This window comes from Rhipicephalus microplus, chromosome 8, assembly GCF_043290135.1.
Source record: "Rhipicephalus microplus isolate Deutch F79 chromosome 8, USDA_Rmic, whole genome shotgun sequence".
NCBI lineage: Eukaryota > Metazoa > Arthropoda > Arachnida > Ixodida > Ixodidae > Rhipicephalus > Rhipicephalus microplus.
Genome location: NC_134707.1, coordinates 109,516,789 through 109,536,863, shown reverse-complemented (window position 1 = coordinate 109,536,863; position 20,075 = coordinate 109,516,789). Strand labels below are relative to the sequence as shown.

Below are 20,075 nucleotides of genomic sequence, written 5' to 3'. Positions count from 1 at the left end.
GGGCTAATGGCCAACGACAAGGAAGATTTGCAAAGATTGATGGACATCTGCAGTAATGAGGGAGATAGGTTAGATTTTAGATTCAGCAAGGAAAAATCAGCAGTCATGATTTTCAATGACAACGAAGGTAGTGAGCTCAGAATACAGGAGGTCACGCTAGAGATAACAGATAAATACAAATATCTCGGAGTATGGATAAGCAATGGGACCGAGTACCTGAGGGAACACGAAATATACGTTACGACTAAAAGTAACAGGAATGCAGCAGTGATGCAAAATAGGGCACTGTGGAATTACAATAGGTATGATGTTGTGAGAGGAATATGGAAAGGGGTCATGGTTCCTGGGCTGACGTTCCGTAATGCGGTCTTGTGCATGAGATCAGAAGTTCAAGCAAGATTAGAAATTAAGCAACGTGGAATAGGTAGGCTTGCTTTAGGAGCTCACGGGAATACACCAAATCAGGGAGTACAAGGTGATATGGGATGGACATCATTTGAGGGCAGGGAAGCTAGCAGCAAGATAAAATTTGAGAAGCGATTGAAAGAAATGGGGGAGGAGCGTTGGGCTAGGAAGGTTTTCAGCTACTTGTACATGAAGAATGTCGATACAAAATGGAGGAAGCGGACCAGGAAATTGTAATACTTAGAAAACAGCAGGTGGCCAAACCAAAAAGAACTATCGGTTCAGAAGAAAGTGAAGGAAATGGAGACTCACATGTGGAGAATTGCATGATTAAGAAATCGCACTCGAGATCTATCGAACCTTTAAGCAGGCAATTGCCAAGGAAAGAATCAGTATAATACTCGGGGTAGTTCTCTACTGTTTGAGGCCAGAACGGGTGTATTGCAAACCAAGACATATCGGGCCAAATACGAAGGAGTAGACACGATATGCAGTGCATGTAGAGAGGAGGAGGAAACTTCCGAACACTTGATAATGTTCTGTAAAGGGCTTCATCCTATAGTTCAGAATGGTGGCGCAGAGCTTTTCAAAGCACTGGGGTTCAGGGACAGAGAGGGCAAAATAGAGTTTAAGCGGGTTCAATTAACCAGAAGAAGGTTATCTGATGGGTGGCTAATATCAAGGCATGAGTGAAAATTAAACCCTTCACTGCAAAGTACCAATCCTCAACTTCATCATTTAATGGGGAAAAAAATATAAATAAATCTAGTGGTTAGTTCACTAACCGGTGGTGGCGTTGGTCGCTGCCCGATCTAAAGGGTACAGCCACATCTATCCATCCATCCATCCCTCCATCAATGGAACGGTGCTGTAATGTAATGTCGCCACCGGGGTGGTTTACACATTCAGGAAGTACAGACGGTGAGAAGTAGCAGCATGGACGCCACCATTGCTGTAACTCTTGTAACTTTGAGACGAGTATAATGTCTCATATGAAATCCCACCTCAGGGTTCACACAGGCAAGTGGCCATTCAAGTGTCTCTTGTGCCCTCAGAGCTTCACACAGAAACCCAGTTTGGTAAATAATGTGCGTGCCCACAAAGGCGAGAGGTCACATAAGTGCCATCTCTGTCCTCGGAGATTTTCATAGGAGTTTTATTTGATGGACCACCTGTGCACCCTCAAAGGCGAGCGGCCACATAAATGCCACCTGTGTTCTGGAGCTTCTCTCGAAAGTTCACATTGAGAAAGCATCTGCTTTTCGCACACAGGTGACCGACAATTCAAGTGCCTGTTATGTCTTCAGACATTTGTGTCAAAAAGCAACATCAGCAAGCTCTTGCGCAGGCACAAAAACGCAAGTGAACAGTTCAGAAAGAGTTCTTTTTTCGAAGGTGTGATCGTCTGAGTCTGACTTGGTTTTTACAAAATTCTGACAGTGCTAAATATTTTATGGAAACTCTGGGTATGACATTTCAGGGATGACAATCAGGGGGATGCCGTCTCGTGTGGATGTGAAAACATCGGCTCCGCGCTCAAAAATGTTTTTGGACAGTTTTTGTGCATTTGTGAGCTTCTTTGGGTGCCAGTCGACGCATAAAACCGCACGTACTACATCGATACCAAATATTTCACTGTGGGTGAGCTTTTTGACCCTTTTTTTTTTAGACTCATCTGGTTGCCCATCTGCTCAGCTGAGCGCGCTAAGCTAAGGCTACGGCGGAACGGCCGCCGGCCCTTCTCGGAAGGGTGTTTCAGTGCTCTACGCACGGAATGTCTATGCAAGTCTCTGTTGATGGGGAAAATATCACTCCCGATGATCTTCAAAATTCTGGATGGTCTGTGGCTACCACTAAATGTAAACTTCGTGGGACGCATACCCCCAATATCGAGACGCAAGCAAGCGTCTCCATGCACGGCGACGCATGGTTGCCTCAGCGCTCCCGAGCTGCAGTGAACAAGCGTCTTATCACTGCCTCTAGACTTCCTCGCCTTCCAAGAGATCAACATCGAGTGATCGTTAGACCTAGAAATGGCCTGGACATGAGAACTGTGAGTCAAATGAAGTTTGCGAAGTCACTCGCAGTGGCTGCAGCGCTCAGTGAGGAAGAAATCGCGCAAGACGTGGTATGCCCGAACATGATGCAGAACATCGCAGTTATAAGCACTCCAGCAGAGAGGAACGCCAGAGCGTATTCCAAGATCACCGCCATTACTCTCAGTACCGCTAGTTTTGATGTTAGTGCCTACCGAGCTGCCCCCAATGACACCTGCAAAGGTATTATCAGGGGTGTTGACGTGGACATCAGTCAAGAAGAACTTTATTCACTTATTGTACACCCAAGAAATCTGACTGCACTCCAAGTGAAAAGAATCAAGAATTCCACCACAGTGGTCGTCCTCTTTGACAGACTAAAAGTCCCAAATTACGTCATATATGGAAATAGTTTGGTTCACTGCACTTTGTATCGTCAATAGACGAATGTCTGTTATGCCTATGGAAAGCTAGGTCATTGAGCTTATGCTTGTCTTCATCCAGAAGAGGTGGTCTGTAGAGGGTGTGGTATGTCATCTTCCTCGAGGATCACGTCTGCACCCCAGAATGCAAGTTGTGTGGGGGTCCACATCCCACGATAGAAAAGACGTGTAAGCATCGTTTTCAAGTGCCCACGATAGAAAAGACGTGTAAGCATCGTTTTCAAGTGCCCTACATAGTCTATCGATGAAGACGAGAGTGACGGATGCAATGCGGAACAAGACGCCGACGACATGAACTTCACAAATGGTGGAGGAGACTTCCCATCGCTACCAGCCGCTGCAGGCGGCCGCGCTACGACTGAGCGCCCACCTGACGTCAGCCAACAGCTACAACCACCGTGACGGCGATCCTGTTCCATAGGCAGAGCAAAGGGCCGTTCGAGATCCAAAGGACATTCTAGATCCAAGGGCCGTTCTAGTTCATGGGCGCCTACCATCCGCAGTGGTGTGCAGCAAGGAAATCAGCACCAGACCTGGGCATCCAAGACTGAGGGCTCCCAACCACAGGTAAAGGAGGGTATCAATCCAGAGCAACACTCAAATATATATGCGCAGATTCAAAGGGAAAATGCTAATCTCAGGGCCATTGTCGAGCAACTCGGGGCTGTAATAGCCGACTTAAAGAAATCACAGCAGGTTTCGTCTCCGTTTCCTTCAAACACAGTTCCCTGTACAGAGGCCACATCGGATGTGAGTCACGATGAGGTACCCATAGACGTCCAGCCAGGGGCAAGACGAACAAAAGCCCCGCCGCGGTGGTCTAGTGGCTAAGGTACTCGGCTGCTGACCCGCAGGTCGTGGATTCGAATGCCAGTTGGCGGCTGCATTTCCGATAGAGGCAGAAATGTTGTAGGCCCGTGTGCTCAGATTTGGGTGCACGTTAAAGAACCCCAGGTGGTCGAAATTTCCGGAGCCCTCCACTACGGCATCTCTCATAATCATATGGTGGTTTTGGAATGTTAAACCCCACATATTAATTATTCAATACCAACGAAAAGGAGAGCGCTAGAATAACCGGCCAATAACAAGGACGCAGATTTCAAAACACAGGTGAAGGATACCTTGAACGAGATCAAAAATGCTCTCAAGGCGGTGGTCGAGTCGATTGCGGTATTGGACAGCAGAGTCACAAAGATCGAGGCTGACTAAGTTAAAGGTTTACAATCTGCCGAGGCTACTCCGGCCCAACTAATACCTAAGGTCAGGATTGTGCACAAGGTGGCGTCTCTCAGGAGAGAGCTTTTGAGGGTCCCAGCAATGGCGGGACACCTTAACAATTTCGTAATTTGGCTGTGGAACTGCTGGGGCTTCCAATCAAAGAAAGCAGCTCTCCAGCAGTATAATAAATCCCAGTCAATGCGACCACATGGTATTATGCTACAGGAGACGCTTACGGAAACAGTGAATCTGCCAGGCTACATCCATCACATCAGGAAACCTCCGGATGGCCGCGGTATCTGCACGTTTGTGTCCAAGAAGTACCCTTACATTGAGCACAAGTTGCGCATGGCAAATAGCAAGATTGAACACTCTCTTTTAGAAGTTATACCAGGCTTCACCTCGTTGTTATCAAAAGCAATTACGATCGCTAGGAAAGTGGAGTCACCCATAGTTATAGCGGGTGATTTCAACGCACCCCTACATGCTTCTGGCTACCCTCGCACCACTGCCAAGGGAGCCGAGCTCTGGCAAGCGGTATCGGATCTGAATCTTACTTTGGTCACTGACCCCACGTTTCCTACCCGCACTGGAAATTCTTGCTCTAGGGATACTACCCCAGACCTCACCTTTGTCACAACCATGGGGGAGGTATCATGGTTAAACTTAGGAGAAAACTTGGAGAGTGACCATTGTATTTTGAGTGCGACATTACAAATTCAGGCAAAGCCTTCTAAAGCTTTCAAATTCACAGATTGGGACCTCTTCTGTAACATCAGAGCGGAGAGCGCAGAGAAGAATAATGACTCATCGAATTTCGACAAGTGGCTGTCTCAGCTGGTCAAAGACGTCAAGTCGGCCACCAAAACAGTACTGATCTTCCAGTCGATAAAATGGATAGCAAGCTTGCTCATCTTGTTGACGCTAAAAGCGCCCTCCTTGCCAGGTGGAAAGCACACCGTCTGAATCGAAGACTGCGAAAACGCATTGCAAGTTTTAACCAGGAAATAACCACTCACTGTCAGACTCTGGAAAATAGCATTGGAACGAGATTTGCAACACGGTGGATGGTCAGGTGAGAGTTGGGAGAAAATGGAACCTCCTCAAACACTTGCTGCAGGAGACCAAATCTAAATCCAACAAGACGCGCTTGGTAGACCGAATACTGCACTCAGAAAGGAAGGTTAAATCGGACACGGAAATAACGGAGTGTCTGGCACAGAGATACCTCCCTTTGGACACCACCCGGCCTCCTTCTGTGCTACGCGCAATACACGGGATCACCAGCCTTTGAATTGGACAAGCGTTTCCAGGAATCAGAGGTCCGGACCATCTTAAACAGTCTTAATGTGAACTCCAGCCCGGGCTTGGATGGCATCACAAACAAGACACTACACAATTTAGACGATGACTCTGTCACCTATCTCACCCAAGAAATCATTCGTATTTGGGAGACGGGGACTTTCCCTGAACACTGGATAAGGGCGTCACCTGGCCGTAGTCCCAGTCTTAGCAACTTACGACCCATTTCACTGACGTCCTGTATAGGCAAGGTCGCCGAGCATGTCATCAACGATCGAATATCAAAGCACTTAGAGAAGACTAACGTGTTCCCGTACAACATGTTAGGTTTTAGACCACACCTATCTACTCAGGACGTCATGAAAAGGCTGAAGCATCGCATCATAGATCAGGAGAAGAAAGACGTTAGAGCTATTCTCGGTGTCGATCTTGAAAAGGCCTTTGACAGTCTCGCACTCCCACATACTTGCCTTCATCTCTTCGCTCAACTTAGGAGCCAACTTTCATAACTTCACCATCTCATTCCTCAGCAATAGAAAAGCCACTACACAGCTTGAGGATCTCAAGTCTGAGCCCTACGATCTCGGTTCCTTCGGCACCCCGCAGGGCTCAGTCATCTCCCCACTGCTGTTAAACATTGCAAGTCGGGGTGGTCTTCGAGAGCACAACCTCCTCAGACTGTTCCATGCATTTTTGATGAGCCACATAAGCTATGTCGCATCTATGCACAGGTGGCAACTCCATGAAAGAAATAAATTGAACATCCTCATAAGAAAAAGCATCAAAAAAGTTCTTGGCCTTCCTATGCGCACAAGCACTGAGAACCTTATGAAACTTTTAGTCCACAACACGCTTGAAGAAGGTATCGAGGCTCAACAAATGGCACAGGTTGCCAGGCTTTCGAGCACACCAGCGGGGAGAAGGATTCTGGTTGACTCTGGAGTCAAGCCCCTGATGCTCGAAGTGCAAAATACGCCACTTGATGATTACATATGCCCTCGCATCAAAATGTGCCCCCTTCCACGAAATATGCATCCACAGTACAACGTGGGCAGGCGTGTCGCTCGAGCCTCCCCTCTTTTAGCTCAGGCTCACACCCGCTCGTCTCTTTCATACTTTGTTGATGCCGCCCAGTACGGCGTTTTCGCTCGCTTTGCAGTAGTATCCGTAAATACTAAGGGTCGGATTTTATCCTCGGCGTCGGTTCGAACCACTTCTTCTTACAAAGCAGAACAAATGGCCATTGCACTAGCACTTTTTGATCCACAAAGGACTGATATTTATACGGACTCTAAATCCGCTGCTAGAGCCTTGGCTTCTGGTTCCGCGTGCAAGGAACTTTTGAGAACTCTTGCTCACAAGGAACTCACCCATCATACTATTACTTTTTTCCCTGCTCACCTTGCCTTCAGGGTCGGAGGCATTCCCAATATCAATGAGCTAGCCCACTCCAAGGCGCGAGGCTTCACTTACTGCGCCGGAACTTGTGCTTCTCAGACAGAGGAGTCAGCCCCCAGCCTTCATTTTAGGGACATTTTGACGAGATCACAAAGCACTATCAATTAGATCGTAGGGCTTTTCCATTGCCACACGAAAAGTTGTCTAGGCCACAGGCAATTTCTCTTCGCATGCTTTACACGGGGACACACCCTAGCCTCGTAACCTATAGCCATTATTCCGATATTTCAGAAATTGGTCCGGATCGCCACAATCGCAGTGATTTTAACCACATGCTCTGGAGGTGCCCCTCTTTACAAAGAAAATATGAAGAGTTTTCTGAAAACTCAACAACTCAAGGCTGTCCAGAAGGCCCACGATGCGGCGGTGAGGCTGGGCCTCCCCGTCCCTACGTGGGAGCGACCCCCAATCCCACCCCTATAAAAGGGGGGTGGAATACTTCAGGACCCCAATAAAAGTTTTTCATCCATCCATCCATCTGGGCATAACTCTATAAGTGACATCACAGGACTGAACTCTGACTGAGGCAGCCGTATTTTGAAGGTATTGTCAGTCCTTAGACTGATAATACCTTCAAAACCTGCAAGGTGATGGAAAGTTTAATAAAGGGAAAGAAGACAACCACCTGTTTCTAGCAGAAAGCCACAAGAAAATTCGTACTGATTTTATTGTGGATTCGTGCTACAAGCGGGTCGTTGTCTTCTTTCCCTTTCTTAACCCTTCTGTCACCTTGCGGGTTTCGGCGAAAATGATATGCGATACTCGCGTTGTCAGTTAGCTCAACAGCTACAGTGACAGCTCCGAAAACTCGTTGGTCCTGGGTGTTAACCTGAACCAGGACAAATGTTTAGGCAACAAAGAGGCTTTCTTTCTGAGAAATTTGTACGGATTTCCTTTTGGTTTGGCACTGCAAATGGGTCGTTGTCTTTTTTCTCTTTTCTAACCTTTATATGTGGTAATATTTGGGCGCACATTTCGTGAGCATCGCCTCGACCTTGTGCTTGATTGTCTAAACAAAGCACGATTTTAAAAAAAATGCCATTTTGGAAAGTGTCGAACACTCGTTCTTGGCCACTTGGTAGACAAAGAGAAGATATGATTTGATCCAGTGGAGACGGCTGCAGTGGAAGTCTTAAACCAGCTCGATCAGTAGAAGAACTACGAAGCTTTCTGTGATTATGCTCTTACTTTCGTCGCTCCATTCTTGCATTCGCTAATATCGAGCACCCACTGACGTGCCTGCTTGAAAAAGGCGTACGGTTCCATTGGACCCAAATATGTCCACCTGTTTTTCGAGAATTCCAGTTCCGATTGACGTCCCACCTAATTTTCCGACATTTTGACCCTATGACTCCCCCAGAAGTGTAATTGGATGCTAGCGGTGTTGGTGTTGGTGCTTTTTTGGTTCAGCGCGTCGATACCAAAGAACATGTTGTGGCATATGCCAGTTTTAGCAGGCCTGAGCGTATCTACACTCTTACCGAAAAAAATTGTCTTGCAGTGGTTTTCGCAGCACAATGCTTTAGGCCAAACCTCTAAGGATGCTCCTTCACTATCGTGAGAGACTCATTTCCTGTGCTAGGTCCTCAATCTACGCAATCCATCCGGTCGACTTGCATGTTGGGCACTTCTTCTTCAGGTGTATGACTTCCCGGTTGCATATGAAAGTGGTCCCTGGCATGCTGATGCAGATTGCCCTTGGTGGCTGCCGCTTCCCACGCCGGAGTGTGACGGGGAAAGCTTCGACGAGAACATCAAATCATTGGAGCCAGGATTTTTTAACAAGAATGCATTTAGCACTGAGTAGCAAAAGGACAATGCTTTGCAGGGACTCCTTGCTAGCGTACAAAATTCATAGGCCACTCATTTTTGCATTCGCGACGAGCTACTGTAAAAGAATAACTATTATACTACAAGTTCGAGATACCTTCTGGTAGTGCCGAAGAGTCCCCGCGTTTCCATTTTACAAGCTATGCATGACGATCCAACATCTGGCCATCTAGGAGCAACGAGGACTCTACCAGCTTTAGGAAAGGTTTTACTGGCCTAATGCGTCAGACTACACAACAGTACGTGTATGACTGCAATGAGTGTCAACGTTGCAAGTGTCCTACAACTACCCCTTCTGGTAGACTACATCCTGTGCCGCCTCCAAGGACTTCATTTAAACAAGTTGGAATTGACCTTCTTGGCTCCTTTCTGTGATCCTCAAACAAAAATCGTCTGATTTTCATGTGTGCCGATAATCCGACTTTATACTGAGAGATGGCTGCTATACCGTTGGCTTCTACTCGTGATGTGTGCTTCTTCATGCTACGCTCTCTGATTCTCCAACACCGACCTCCCAAAGTCATCATATGGGACTTTCGACGTCAGTTTATGGCAGACGTAGTCGAAGAGATGCTTTGTCTATTTGCTTCATCTTTTTGACACTCTATGCCCTATCAACCTCTATCGAACGGTCTTGCCGAACATACAAACACCGCTGTCATGCACGTGCTATCTATGTTTGAAGCATCAGACCACAAAAATTAGGACGATGTTCTGCCTTCCATTACTTTCATTACATCGCACTGTATGAAACTACTGGCTACAGTCCCCTCTTTCTTCTTTTTGCTAGACTGCCACGCTCTACTTTCGACATGTTTTTCCCACTTCTAGACCTCGATAATCTGTGTATTTCTGAAACTGTGTGCCGTGCAAACGAGGACCAACAAATTGCCCATTTGCGCACTCTTGCTTCGTAAGAACGTACAAAGGTACTGTTCGACCGCCGAGGGAGACATGTCACATATGAACAAGGCGACTTGTGGTGGCTTTGGACTCCAGTAAGAGAATGTGAATGATGTGTAGAATTGCTGGTACGCTCTGTTGGACCGTATGTCAATATTGACTGCATAGGTGAAGTGAGTAACCTCGTTGTTCGCCTGCTAGCGAATAGGGGACATTCTGCAAAAACAGACCTTACATATATTGCTCGTTTGAAGCCGTTCAGTTTTAGAGAGACTGTGTGACTTGCCTGGTGGGCTTGATCTGCGCGCAAAGAGATGTTACAATCGTAGTTTGAGTATGTGCACCTGTGTGTTGTGAGTCTGGCACTGAGGGAAGAAAAGAGGTAAAGGACGTGTCTTGAAATCGCGACAACCTCGGGCAAGCATCATTAAGTTAGGCATCATTACTTACACGGAAATTATGGATTAAGGCCAGTCCTTTTTCTTTTTACTTTTCTTAGCACTCAGTAATGCACAAATGACATGCATTTGTGTGTTCTCATACTTTGTTAAATGTGGTTATGCTAACAAATATTATATTCATTAGGATATTGTAGTTTAGAAACCAGGGAAAAGTCCAACAAAAACGGAGAAATTTACACTTCGCGCCTATGGATAAAGTTGTGCTTCACTGCAACACAGTGCTCACTTGTGGGCAGCATGTCACCTGCCCCTCGTAACATTAGCTCATCGAGATGTCCATTCTATTAGAAAAACTAAAGAAAAAATAAAAATATTGAGCGATGTGACAGAAATCAGGCTGTGTTCTGGTTGATGAACATGATCAATAATGATTTCGAAGTAGCCATGTTGGAGGCAAAACCACCCCAGCAGTTCGATTGCGCAAACTACTGGATTAACTGCCAATCAGAAGTTCACATGCATCTCGAGTTCCATCAGACGGTTCTTCATTATTTTTTTTATATTCCCACAAATAAAGGGTAAGTCAGGACGCATTGATGATGCTAGAAGCATGCGACATGTCTGCGCGACACTGCTCAAATATAGTGAAGCCCATCTTGTTTTAAGCTCATCAGGAGAGCATATTTTCTTTTCTTCTATATGTTTTTTTTGCCCTGCAAAAGCAAGACGGCGGGCATTACCCTGGTAACTAATTATTACTTTAGTTACACTGCATTGTATTCTGGCTATCAAGGGTCATTGCTTCGATGGATATGCAGCGAAATCAGAATTAGAAATAGGCACATGGCACACAAAGCTTTATATGTAGTCGAATTGGTGCTAACCACACCTCCCATTTATGATCTCAAATATATATTGCGAACAAAGCTACTAAAATCCTTCAAAATATGCACTATATTGAAATAAACAGTTTAAAAGAATGAGGTGTTATTGTAACTATATTTTGGTCTGATAAAAAATCAAGTTGTCAAAGGTGTAGTGCGATTTCAGGATGTTTCTCTTTCGTAAGAAACGATAGAAAATCACCTGTATTCTCTGTTTTGTACAGCTCTAGGGTCATCCAGCCACCAGGTTACTAAGGACGTTGAGAAAACACACCGTGAATCAGCCGCCGCTGCCACTGTGACTATGAGTATGACCACTCGATTCATCTGAAAGTGCAAATGAGGGTTCACACAGGCGAGCGGCCATTTCAGTTCCATCTGTGTCCCAGGAACTTCTCTCAGAGAGGCAATTTGGTAGTTCACATACGTGCACACAAGGGTGAGCGGCCCTCTAAATGCCCGTTATGTCCTCAGGCATTTTTGACGAAAAGCAACCTTGAGAGGCACTTATGCAAACACAAATGCAATCGACATCGTATACACTGGTCACTTCACATGCTTCAAAATTGTAACAATTCTTGTATTGTTTCGTCATAGTTTACATAGTGCATTTTTCAGTTGACACAGCTTGCTTCTGGGTGCATAAAGCTCCTTGAGATTTTACAATACCCATTAATTGAAACTTGCTGGCCTTTCTGATCTCACCGTTGATTCATGACTGCGCTTCTATTGCCTTTCATACACCGGTACTGCTAGCACTGTCAGTAGTGTTCCTTGGTGCACATTACTGGTACCCTTTAACACTTTTCGAGCCATTAGATTCTCATTAATGAAGTGTGGACTGAAGGGCAGACCACGTCTCTCGGAGTCTCCATAAAATGCTAGGCAAACAACAAATATCTCGGCCAAGGTTTCAACGCAGTGAAGTGATTACATACAACGATTAGCTCCTAGTCGCCGTGGTTGAAGTTAATGTGCTGTCTTTACCTATGGCGGATGTCTTGTAACATTAATGTGGTGCGAGCAGACAAAAGTCTGCTGACTATTGTTTTCATTATCGGCACTGCACTACTACAGTGGCTAATTATATTGCCATGCACCTCTGTTGTGTTTAAAAGCAATCACTTTCATGTTAAGCTTACAAATTTGCTTTCTCTGAGACTGCATGTGTGTGTCTTCTCACTTTTTCATTGTATAATATTTGTTCCGTGTGCTTTCCAGTCTTGTTGCATACATAGTACATGTGTGCTTCCTTACAACAGTTAAGCATTTAGCAATTTTGTTCCAAGTGTATCAACTCGTTCGCAATTTTTTTTTACAATCCGACAAAAGCTATGGGGGTTTTCGTGTGCCTATTTATGACTGACATTTTATGCAATCATCATGTGACAATATAGTCATTATTTTATTTATGCCAGATTTACTATGATCAGTGAGCTTTTCTTATTGCGCATTAAAACATTTAACGTCTTACCAGTACTGTTATTGTGGTGTTCATATGAAGCTTGGCAGACTTTTTCTTGCCTCTATCTGCCGAAGCTTATTAAGAGTTGGAAATATTTTTATAATGATAAGTCGAGAGAAAGTTTTTCCAGAACGCAGGCTTATAGTGATTTCATGTGCTAAGCAATCAGATGTGCCACATTGAAAATGAGCGGTTATATAACAAGTGGGAATATGGGATTTTTATTGTCTGACCGGCCATTATATTCTGAAAGATGTGTTTCGGTGACAAAGTCTGGAGTAAATTCAAATAGTCAGCATTGTTATAGTGCCAGGAAAGTTCTGCAAATATTTTGGTTTTACAAAGAGCTATAACTTGTAGCTTGAGAATATGTATCCTTGTTGCATAAGGAGTAAAGATACCTCACTGTAATTATGGAATCCAAGCCCAGCTATTGTTTATTCCTAGGTCATTACGGTCTTCTTTCAGAGCCCATGAAGTCGCTGTAAAATTGCATATGAAATTTGAGAAGGTACGCGAGTAGTGCCCCTGGAGCATCTCACAGACGATCCTAGCTATTTTTTCAAGGTTTGTGCAGTGATAGTTCCATGCAGATTCGAATATGTTTTCAGCAAACTGCTCTTACAAGTTATTCAATGTTTAACTAAATGTGTAAAACATAGTGATTTCCAAGTTTTCTTAGGCATTAGTTGGTTAGAAAACAGTTTGCAATGGATACAGAATTTATTAAAAAAAACATTGCGTGCTCAAACTTCACAGGTGGATTCCCGAAGTGCTTTTGAAGATACAATGTTTTGACAACTGAAAAATGTTGCCTTATTTCATTGTTTGTAACATCGCTTTTTTTATTTTTCAGTTCCTGTCACAGAATGTAAAAGCAATCTGAGGGCACTCTTGGATAAACATCGCCGCATTTTGAATTTTGTGTTAATTGCTGTATTATATGTTTTAGATAGTACCACCATTGCGTTTATTATTGGGATTGGGTCATTTTGTTCATTTTCTGGTGACTTGTCTTTTTTCAGTTGCATATGCATTTTATATGAAGTGTCATGTGATTGATCTTTTTTTTTATTAGGCTCACTTGGCTGTACTTTTCATAAGATCTACTACATTCACGTATGGATGTGTGTGCCAGTTTGATGTATTTTGTTTGTTGTAGGCATGTTTAGCGTGGTCTAAATGCTGACACTTGCAAGGGCTTCGACTACAGTTTTTAATTATGATTCTATCTGGTGAATAAAAAAAAAGACAAATTTACGATAAACTTGTAGAAATCCTTATATGTTTATTTTCTTAATTTTGCGTTTTATGTGCTTCATTTAGTGCTTTTGGCATGTAATAGATGGACCCACTGTTTTATTATTTTCAGCCTCATTGCTTAGACTGCAGTTATAGATTAAATTGTTTTATAAGAACATGCATTTAGGTATTTTGGTACTTTCAGTTCATGCAGTTGAGAAATCAAGCAGAGATGCGGCATGGTGTATATACACTTAAATTATATGTAATAGGAGAAGAATGTATGCCCTAAAAATGAAATTGGCTCGACATCGTTTGGTTACTGAAGTCAGAGTTTAAATGTGCCGTGATATTATTACTCAAAAAAGGCCCTGCAACACTTCTTTAGCATGGTGAGAAAAAGCTGGGGTTTGATAGGCAAAGCTGCTGAGAAGATGAGATTCAGGAATTATTGCGTAGCATGCGGTATAGAATTTACAACTCTCAAAGTCATCCAGAGATCGCTCTCTCGTCTCTTGACGAATGATGCTGTAAACTGAAAAGAACAAGCATTCATGAAAAATCCTTGACATTGGCTGATTTAAGCTCCGTGAGCTGCATATTTCCGGAGGTCACCACAGGATGGCACAATGTGCTCACATTTGCCTGGAATAGCACTGAAACTGAATCATGACTTTGAAGGAAAAAAAGGAAGTAAAAGCGCTCAGTCACGAAGGGCACTGATAGAAGCACTTGCTTTGTTCTCATACCCTCCTGCATTATTTTCAAGCCCACTCGCTGGTACTAAATGCAATAGAAAGTGCTTAAAGCATTTGGCAATCTCCTGTAACCATGTTTGTACTCAATGCATTCTTAAAATTTATGACAGTTCATTTGGGATGGAATAAACTGCTTAAATAAAGGCATTCGTTGATTACTTGCAAAACCGTTGCAGGGCCCCATTAGGTTATGGGCTGACAGTCTAGTGTTCAGACGTGATTCGTGGTGAAGCCACCCTTAATTGCTTCTCGCCTAATGTCTCATAAAATCTGGTAAGCTTTCATCTCTGTAGATTTTGCTACATTTCAATTCTTTGCAATGACATACTTGTGCACTGGACAAATTTTTTGGTCCTTGTGCTGTGCTCTCTATGTGAAAAGTGCCGTGAAGTCTTAATGAGTGAAGGAGTGGTTTATTATAATATTGTAATATCTGTTCAATAATTCCGTGAGCATTTTGACAATATAGACGTCACAGCTACATTGTTATAAGAATGAAAGCAAAAATACTTGAGCACTTGGATTTTATGTGTGCTTAGTAAAGGACTCGAATGGTAAAAAAATGCCTTCTAACCAAGACATTCTTGTTGTTTGTAAGAATAAGTGAAGTAATTTTATCTTCATGAAGTTCCTTTGCTAAAGAAATTAAAACTTTTTCCACACCTGTGCAATTTGAGTAAACAGTGGAGATGGCAATAGGTGAACACAAATAGACATCTTTCCTCTTCTCCTTTCTTTTTCTCCTTTATCTTTTTCTTCACCTCCATTTTTCTTCCTTTTCTTTTTTCCTGTCTCCTTCTATGTTGCCCTCTTTTTTCTCCTCCCAACCCTCGCATCACTTTGCGTCTTGCTCAGTTCCCTTTCCCATTTCTCGCTATGCTGTGTATGGTTATGCCATTATCATTTCCTTTTTCCAATGTTTTGTTATCACTATGTGTGGTTGTGCTATGCTCAGAGATGCTTAGCACATACTGGCTTTCTGTGGATGTAGTCGCATAAGCTGGCACAGCGAAATACTGAAAGAGCTGTGCTGTTTAAAGGGATTCAAAATTTACCTGTCCTATTACTATTTTTTTTTTTTGCAGCACTGGGGTGGTCCACACATTCAGCAAGTAAAGACGGTGAGAAGTCGCAACATGGGCGCCGCCACCACTGTAACTCGTGTAACTATGAGACTGATAAAGTGTCTCATATGAAAAGGCACGTCTGGGTTCACACAGGCGAGCGACCGTTTCAGTGTCACTTGTGTCCTCAGAGCTTCTCGGTCAAATCTAATTTGGTAGTTCACCTGCTTGGCCACAAAGGCGAGAGGCCACATATGTGCCACCTCTGCCCTCAGAGCTTCTCACAGAAATTTAATCTGGTTGTTCACCTGCGCACCCACACAGGCGAGTGACCACACAAGTGCCACCTGTGTTCCCAGAGCTTCTCTCGAAAGTTCGCATTGAGAAGTCATCTTCTCTTGCACACAGGTGACCGACCATTCAAGTGCCCGATATGTCCGCTGACGTTTGTGTGGAAAAACAACATCAGCGGGCACTTGCGCATGCACAAATGCAAGACAACAGTTCAGTAAGACTTCTTTTAGCTCCTCTTTTCAAAGATGTGACCCTGTGAGTATGACATGGTTTTTACAATACACTGGCAGTGCTAAATATTCTTCGGGGGAGAACTCGGGGGAGAACTCTATAAGTGACATCACAGCACTGAATCCTGACTGTGGCAGTCATATTTTAAGAGTAAATTAATTTAGCATTGTTTGTCTACTTAGACTCTGGTCGTATTCAAATATCCTAAGTGGTAAAATTTAAAGCTGAGTGCTTCGTTGATGTTGCCTTGTAGTCGCGTGATTGTTTCGACTTGTAAAATCCCAGCAGTTAATGAATGTAGTGACATAAACAATGTACACTCAGAACCACAAATGCAGACACCTGTATCATTATGCTGCTGGGATTGTTTTCTTGCTTCTAGACTCATCTTCGTAAAATAATTTTCTAGTGCAATACTTGTCTTGTGTGCTTTTATTTCTTTATTTCTTTTATATTACTTTCTTGTTTACATGTACTTTTGGCCAAAGAGTACATGAAAGTACTTGTTCACCAAACGTACTGCTGGGTTCCTAACTGTACAAAAGCAATGTTCTCTTCAGAATAGTGCTATGCTTTTCTACTGAAGAGTGAACCCAGTTCTTAGCCAAATCAGTTTAGAGTGATCATAATCAAAAGCACGCTGTGCCATGTTTGTGTAAGCACTTTTTCTTTGCTTTGCGTTTTCAGGAACAATTGCACCAGGTCATGTGTGGCCTAGTTAGTTATCATGCTCTTGTATTGTCTCGCATTGGACTTGATGTCATTTTTTATTTTGCCTTCAATACGAGGTGGAGCTTTATATTGTGATTCCTGTGATCGATATGAATGTTCTTTCTCATGTTCAATGCACAGCTGCTGGACAGTCTTTATTACCTGCAAATAAATCTCTGGATTGAAATCCATTGGAGGGCTGCTTTTTGAATTTGCTCTGTTCTTACGAGATCTGAATATCTTTGTGGTATTTGTGTTTTTATAGTTTGTATTTCTAAGTTGTTTAATTATGTTACATTACAGTATTTTTCAATATGAATTCTTCTTTGTTGTCATCAGTTGCTTAAACACAGTGTTGCAACATAATTATGACATCTATAATAACATGTCTGTCATAACACGCAATGTTGTGGGAATCTACACTCAAGATATAAAATAGGCTCAACTTTATTTGGTTACTGAGGTTATAATTGATATGTCCTTTGGTATTATTAAAGTATAGGCTTAAAAACTATTCTTAACAAGCTGCTCATGATCAAACTGCACTTGATGTCTTCCAGCCTAGAGCTTACTCTTAATCTCATATACTTTTCTTGGCATCTTTGTCTGTAGTGCAAATGCGCAAATTGCTGGAGAAACAGCCAATCAGAGGTTCACATGCTTTTTGAGTTTCGTCAGATTTTCTTTTAATAATTTCTTTATATTCCCAGAATGAAAGGGTAAGTCAGGACGCGCTGACGATCCAGAAGCATGCGACATGCTGTCTGCGTGACGCTACTCTAATGCAGTGAAGCCCATCTTGTTTTCAACTGATCATGAGAGCACGTTTTCTTTTCTATGATTATTTTTTTTTGTACTGGCAAAAGCAAGACAGCGGGCATTTCCCTGTTAACTCATTATTACTATCGCTACATTGAATTGCCTTCTGGCTCTCACGGCTCATCGCTTCTATGGATATGCAGCGAAATTAGGATTGGGAAAAGGGACATGGCACACAAAGCTTTATATGTAGTCAGATTGGTGCTAACCACCCCTTTCATTTATGCATATAAGTTTACATTGTGAATAGGGACAGTAAATTTCTTCACAATATGTGATATTTCTAAATAAAGAGTTCGAAATAATGAGGTGTTATTGTAGTTATGCATTGGTGGGATAAAAAGTTTCAAGTCGTTGAAGAAGTAATGCTATTTCATCACACTTCTCTTTTGTAAGAAACGGTACAAAATCACCTGTTATGTTTACTTTGTGCAGTTCTGAGGTCATCCAGGCGTCTGGCAACTAAGGACGGTGAGAAGACGCACCGCAGATTGCGCCATTGCTGTCACTTTTGTGATTATGAAACTGACCACTCATCCCATCTGAAAGTGCACATGAGGGTTCACACTGGCGAGCGGCCATTTCAGTGCCATCGGTGTCGTCAGTCCTTCTCACAAAGATCGAATTTGGTCGTTCATCTACGTGCCCACAATGGCGAGAGGCCACATAAGTGCCATCTCTGCCCTCAGAGCTTTTCACAGAAATCCCATTTGATAGACCATCTGTGCACACACAAAGGCGAGCGACCACATAAATGCCACCTCTGCCCTAACAGCTTTTCGATTAGATCCACTCTGGTAAGACACTTGCGCACTCACACGAATGAGCGACCTCACAAGTGCCATCTGTGTTCCCGGAGCTTCTCTCTACGTTTCTCATTGACTGAGCATCTGCGCGTTCACGCAGACGCTCGACCGCATAAATGCCCATTATGTCCCCATTCTTTTGCGTCGAAAAGCAACCTTAAGAAGCACTTGTCCAAACACAAATGCAATTGACTTAGTATACATTGATCACATCACATGCTTTAAAATTATAACAATTCTTGTATACATTGTGCATTTTTCAGTTGACACAGCTTGCTTCTTGGTGTATAAAATAAAGCTCCTCGAGATTCTAGAATGCCCAATTATTGAAACTCTGGCCTATCTGATCTCACCCTTAATTCTTCACTGTGCTTCTATTGTCTTTCATACACCGGTACTGCTGGCGCTATCACTAGGGTTGTTTGGTACATGTTACTGCAGCCGTAATCGATAGCAACAAACGCTGTACGACTTGCACGACGCTACGCACCACAAGTACCGAGATATCGGAAGAGGTAGCCATAGCGCTCGCTGTAGCTCAGACAAACACAACCGTGATAGTCAGTGACTCTCAAACGGCAGTGAGAATATTTGCCAACGGCCGCATCTCCCTGGAGGCGCTACATATTCTACAAGGAGGGTGTCGAACAAGCCCCAGAAATAAATACATTATATGGACACGTGCTCATGCCATCGCAGGGGACAGCAACAACGGGGCTGTACATGTTGCAGCCCGAGGGCTCACCGACCGATCTGCCCTCTCATATGCCGTTCCAGCCTCCTCCGGTGATTACGGCGCGGCAGACGAGTGGAAGTGGGAAGACAGAATGACCAGATACAATGGCATTACAAACATTATAGATTATAGAGGGACATATTCCCGCCCCCTCACCCAAAATTAACATAAGGACAGTCTGTCGAATGGCGGCAGTTACAAACTAGGACGTACCTGAATCCTGCACTATCGCACATTATATATCCTGATATATACAAAACAGACAGGTGCAAGCATTGTGACTCCAGAGCCACTCTGGAGCATATGTTATGGGAATGTAGAGGAATTAGTGCTCATAACAAGTATGCGGCCCCTGCTGACAGCCTTTGCGCGAGCGGGGAAGCCGCAACGCTCAGCTCGAAGACCAAATGTGGGCCGTCCAGTGGGCCGAGGAAGCCGCCAGGATTCAAGGACTCCTGGCCGTAACATAGGCGGCGCCCATCGCCCACCCCATCTACTCGCCGGACTCTCAAAGTTCTTTCCTCCTCCTACTCCTTGAGTGGAAGCTCCCGCAATGCCTTGCCAGCAGAAGATAAGCGACCTTTTGCCACTGCCAAGATGGCGGAAACATGCTCTTTTCTGATAGTGCCCACTTAAAGATCAAGTAGCTTTGATAATATGTAAATGCTACATTAGTTCTAAATTAAAAAATAGTTGTTCCTGACGAAATAACACACAGAAACAAGTATGGGTGACTGAATATTCAAAAGAACTTTGCCTCCAATTAGAAGCTCACTAAGGAAAATTGCTACAGCTGTAAGGCGCACTTGGAGCACTTTGTTACCCAAAGAAGTTCCCTCATTAAACTTGTTGGGCATGCGAGAGAAACGCATCGTTTTTAATTGCTGAACAGTGATGCTTTGTCATGCCCCTTGTAAGACGGCCGCCATCTTGCCAGAGGAACGGCTTCACTTCTGCACAATCATTTCCATTCCAGCATTTTTTTTTATCCTCCTTGAGGTAAAATTCCCACATCGTTTTATTCTTCACCAATCATGGCTCTCTCTATTTGAAAAGAGTGTGTTTCAGC

The 20,075-nt window shown here is 43.7% G+C and overlaps 1 protein-coding gene across 6 annotated transcripts in view; it reads left to right on the top strand.

Moving 5' to 3' along the window:
• Nucleotides 1-16,836, top strand: part of LOC119163913 (uncharacterized) — a 43,704-nt gene extending 26,868 nt beyond the window's left edge. Inside the window, exons 2-4 of one of the 6 annotated variants that reach the window (XR_012885776.1) lie at nucleotides 11,105-11,188; nucleotides 14,522-14,618; nucleotides 15,431-16,836. Coding sequence is in view for 1 of the 6 variants with exons in the window: in XM_075872477.1 (XP_075728592.1) it covers nucleotides 11,105-11,188; nucleotides 15,431-15,741 (395 nt within the window). In the remaining 5 variants the exon portion in view is untranslated. Of the gene's footprint in view, nucleotides 1-11,104 lie in introns of all 6 variants that reach the window. The other 5 variants (XR_012885772.1, XR_012885774.1, XR_012885775.1 and 2 more) reach the window with 5 other exon arrangements.
• Nucleotides 16,837-20,075: the final 3,239 nt, after the last annotated feature.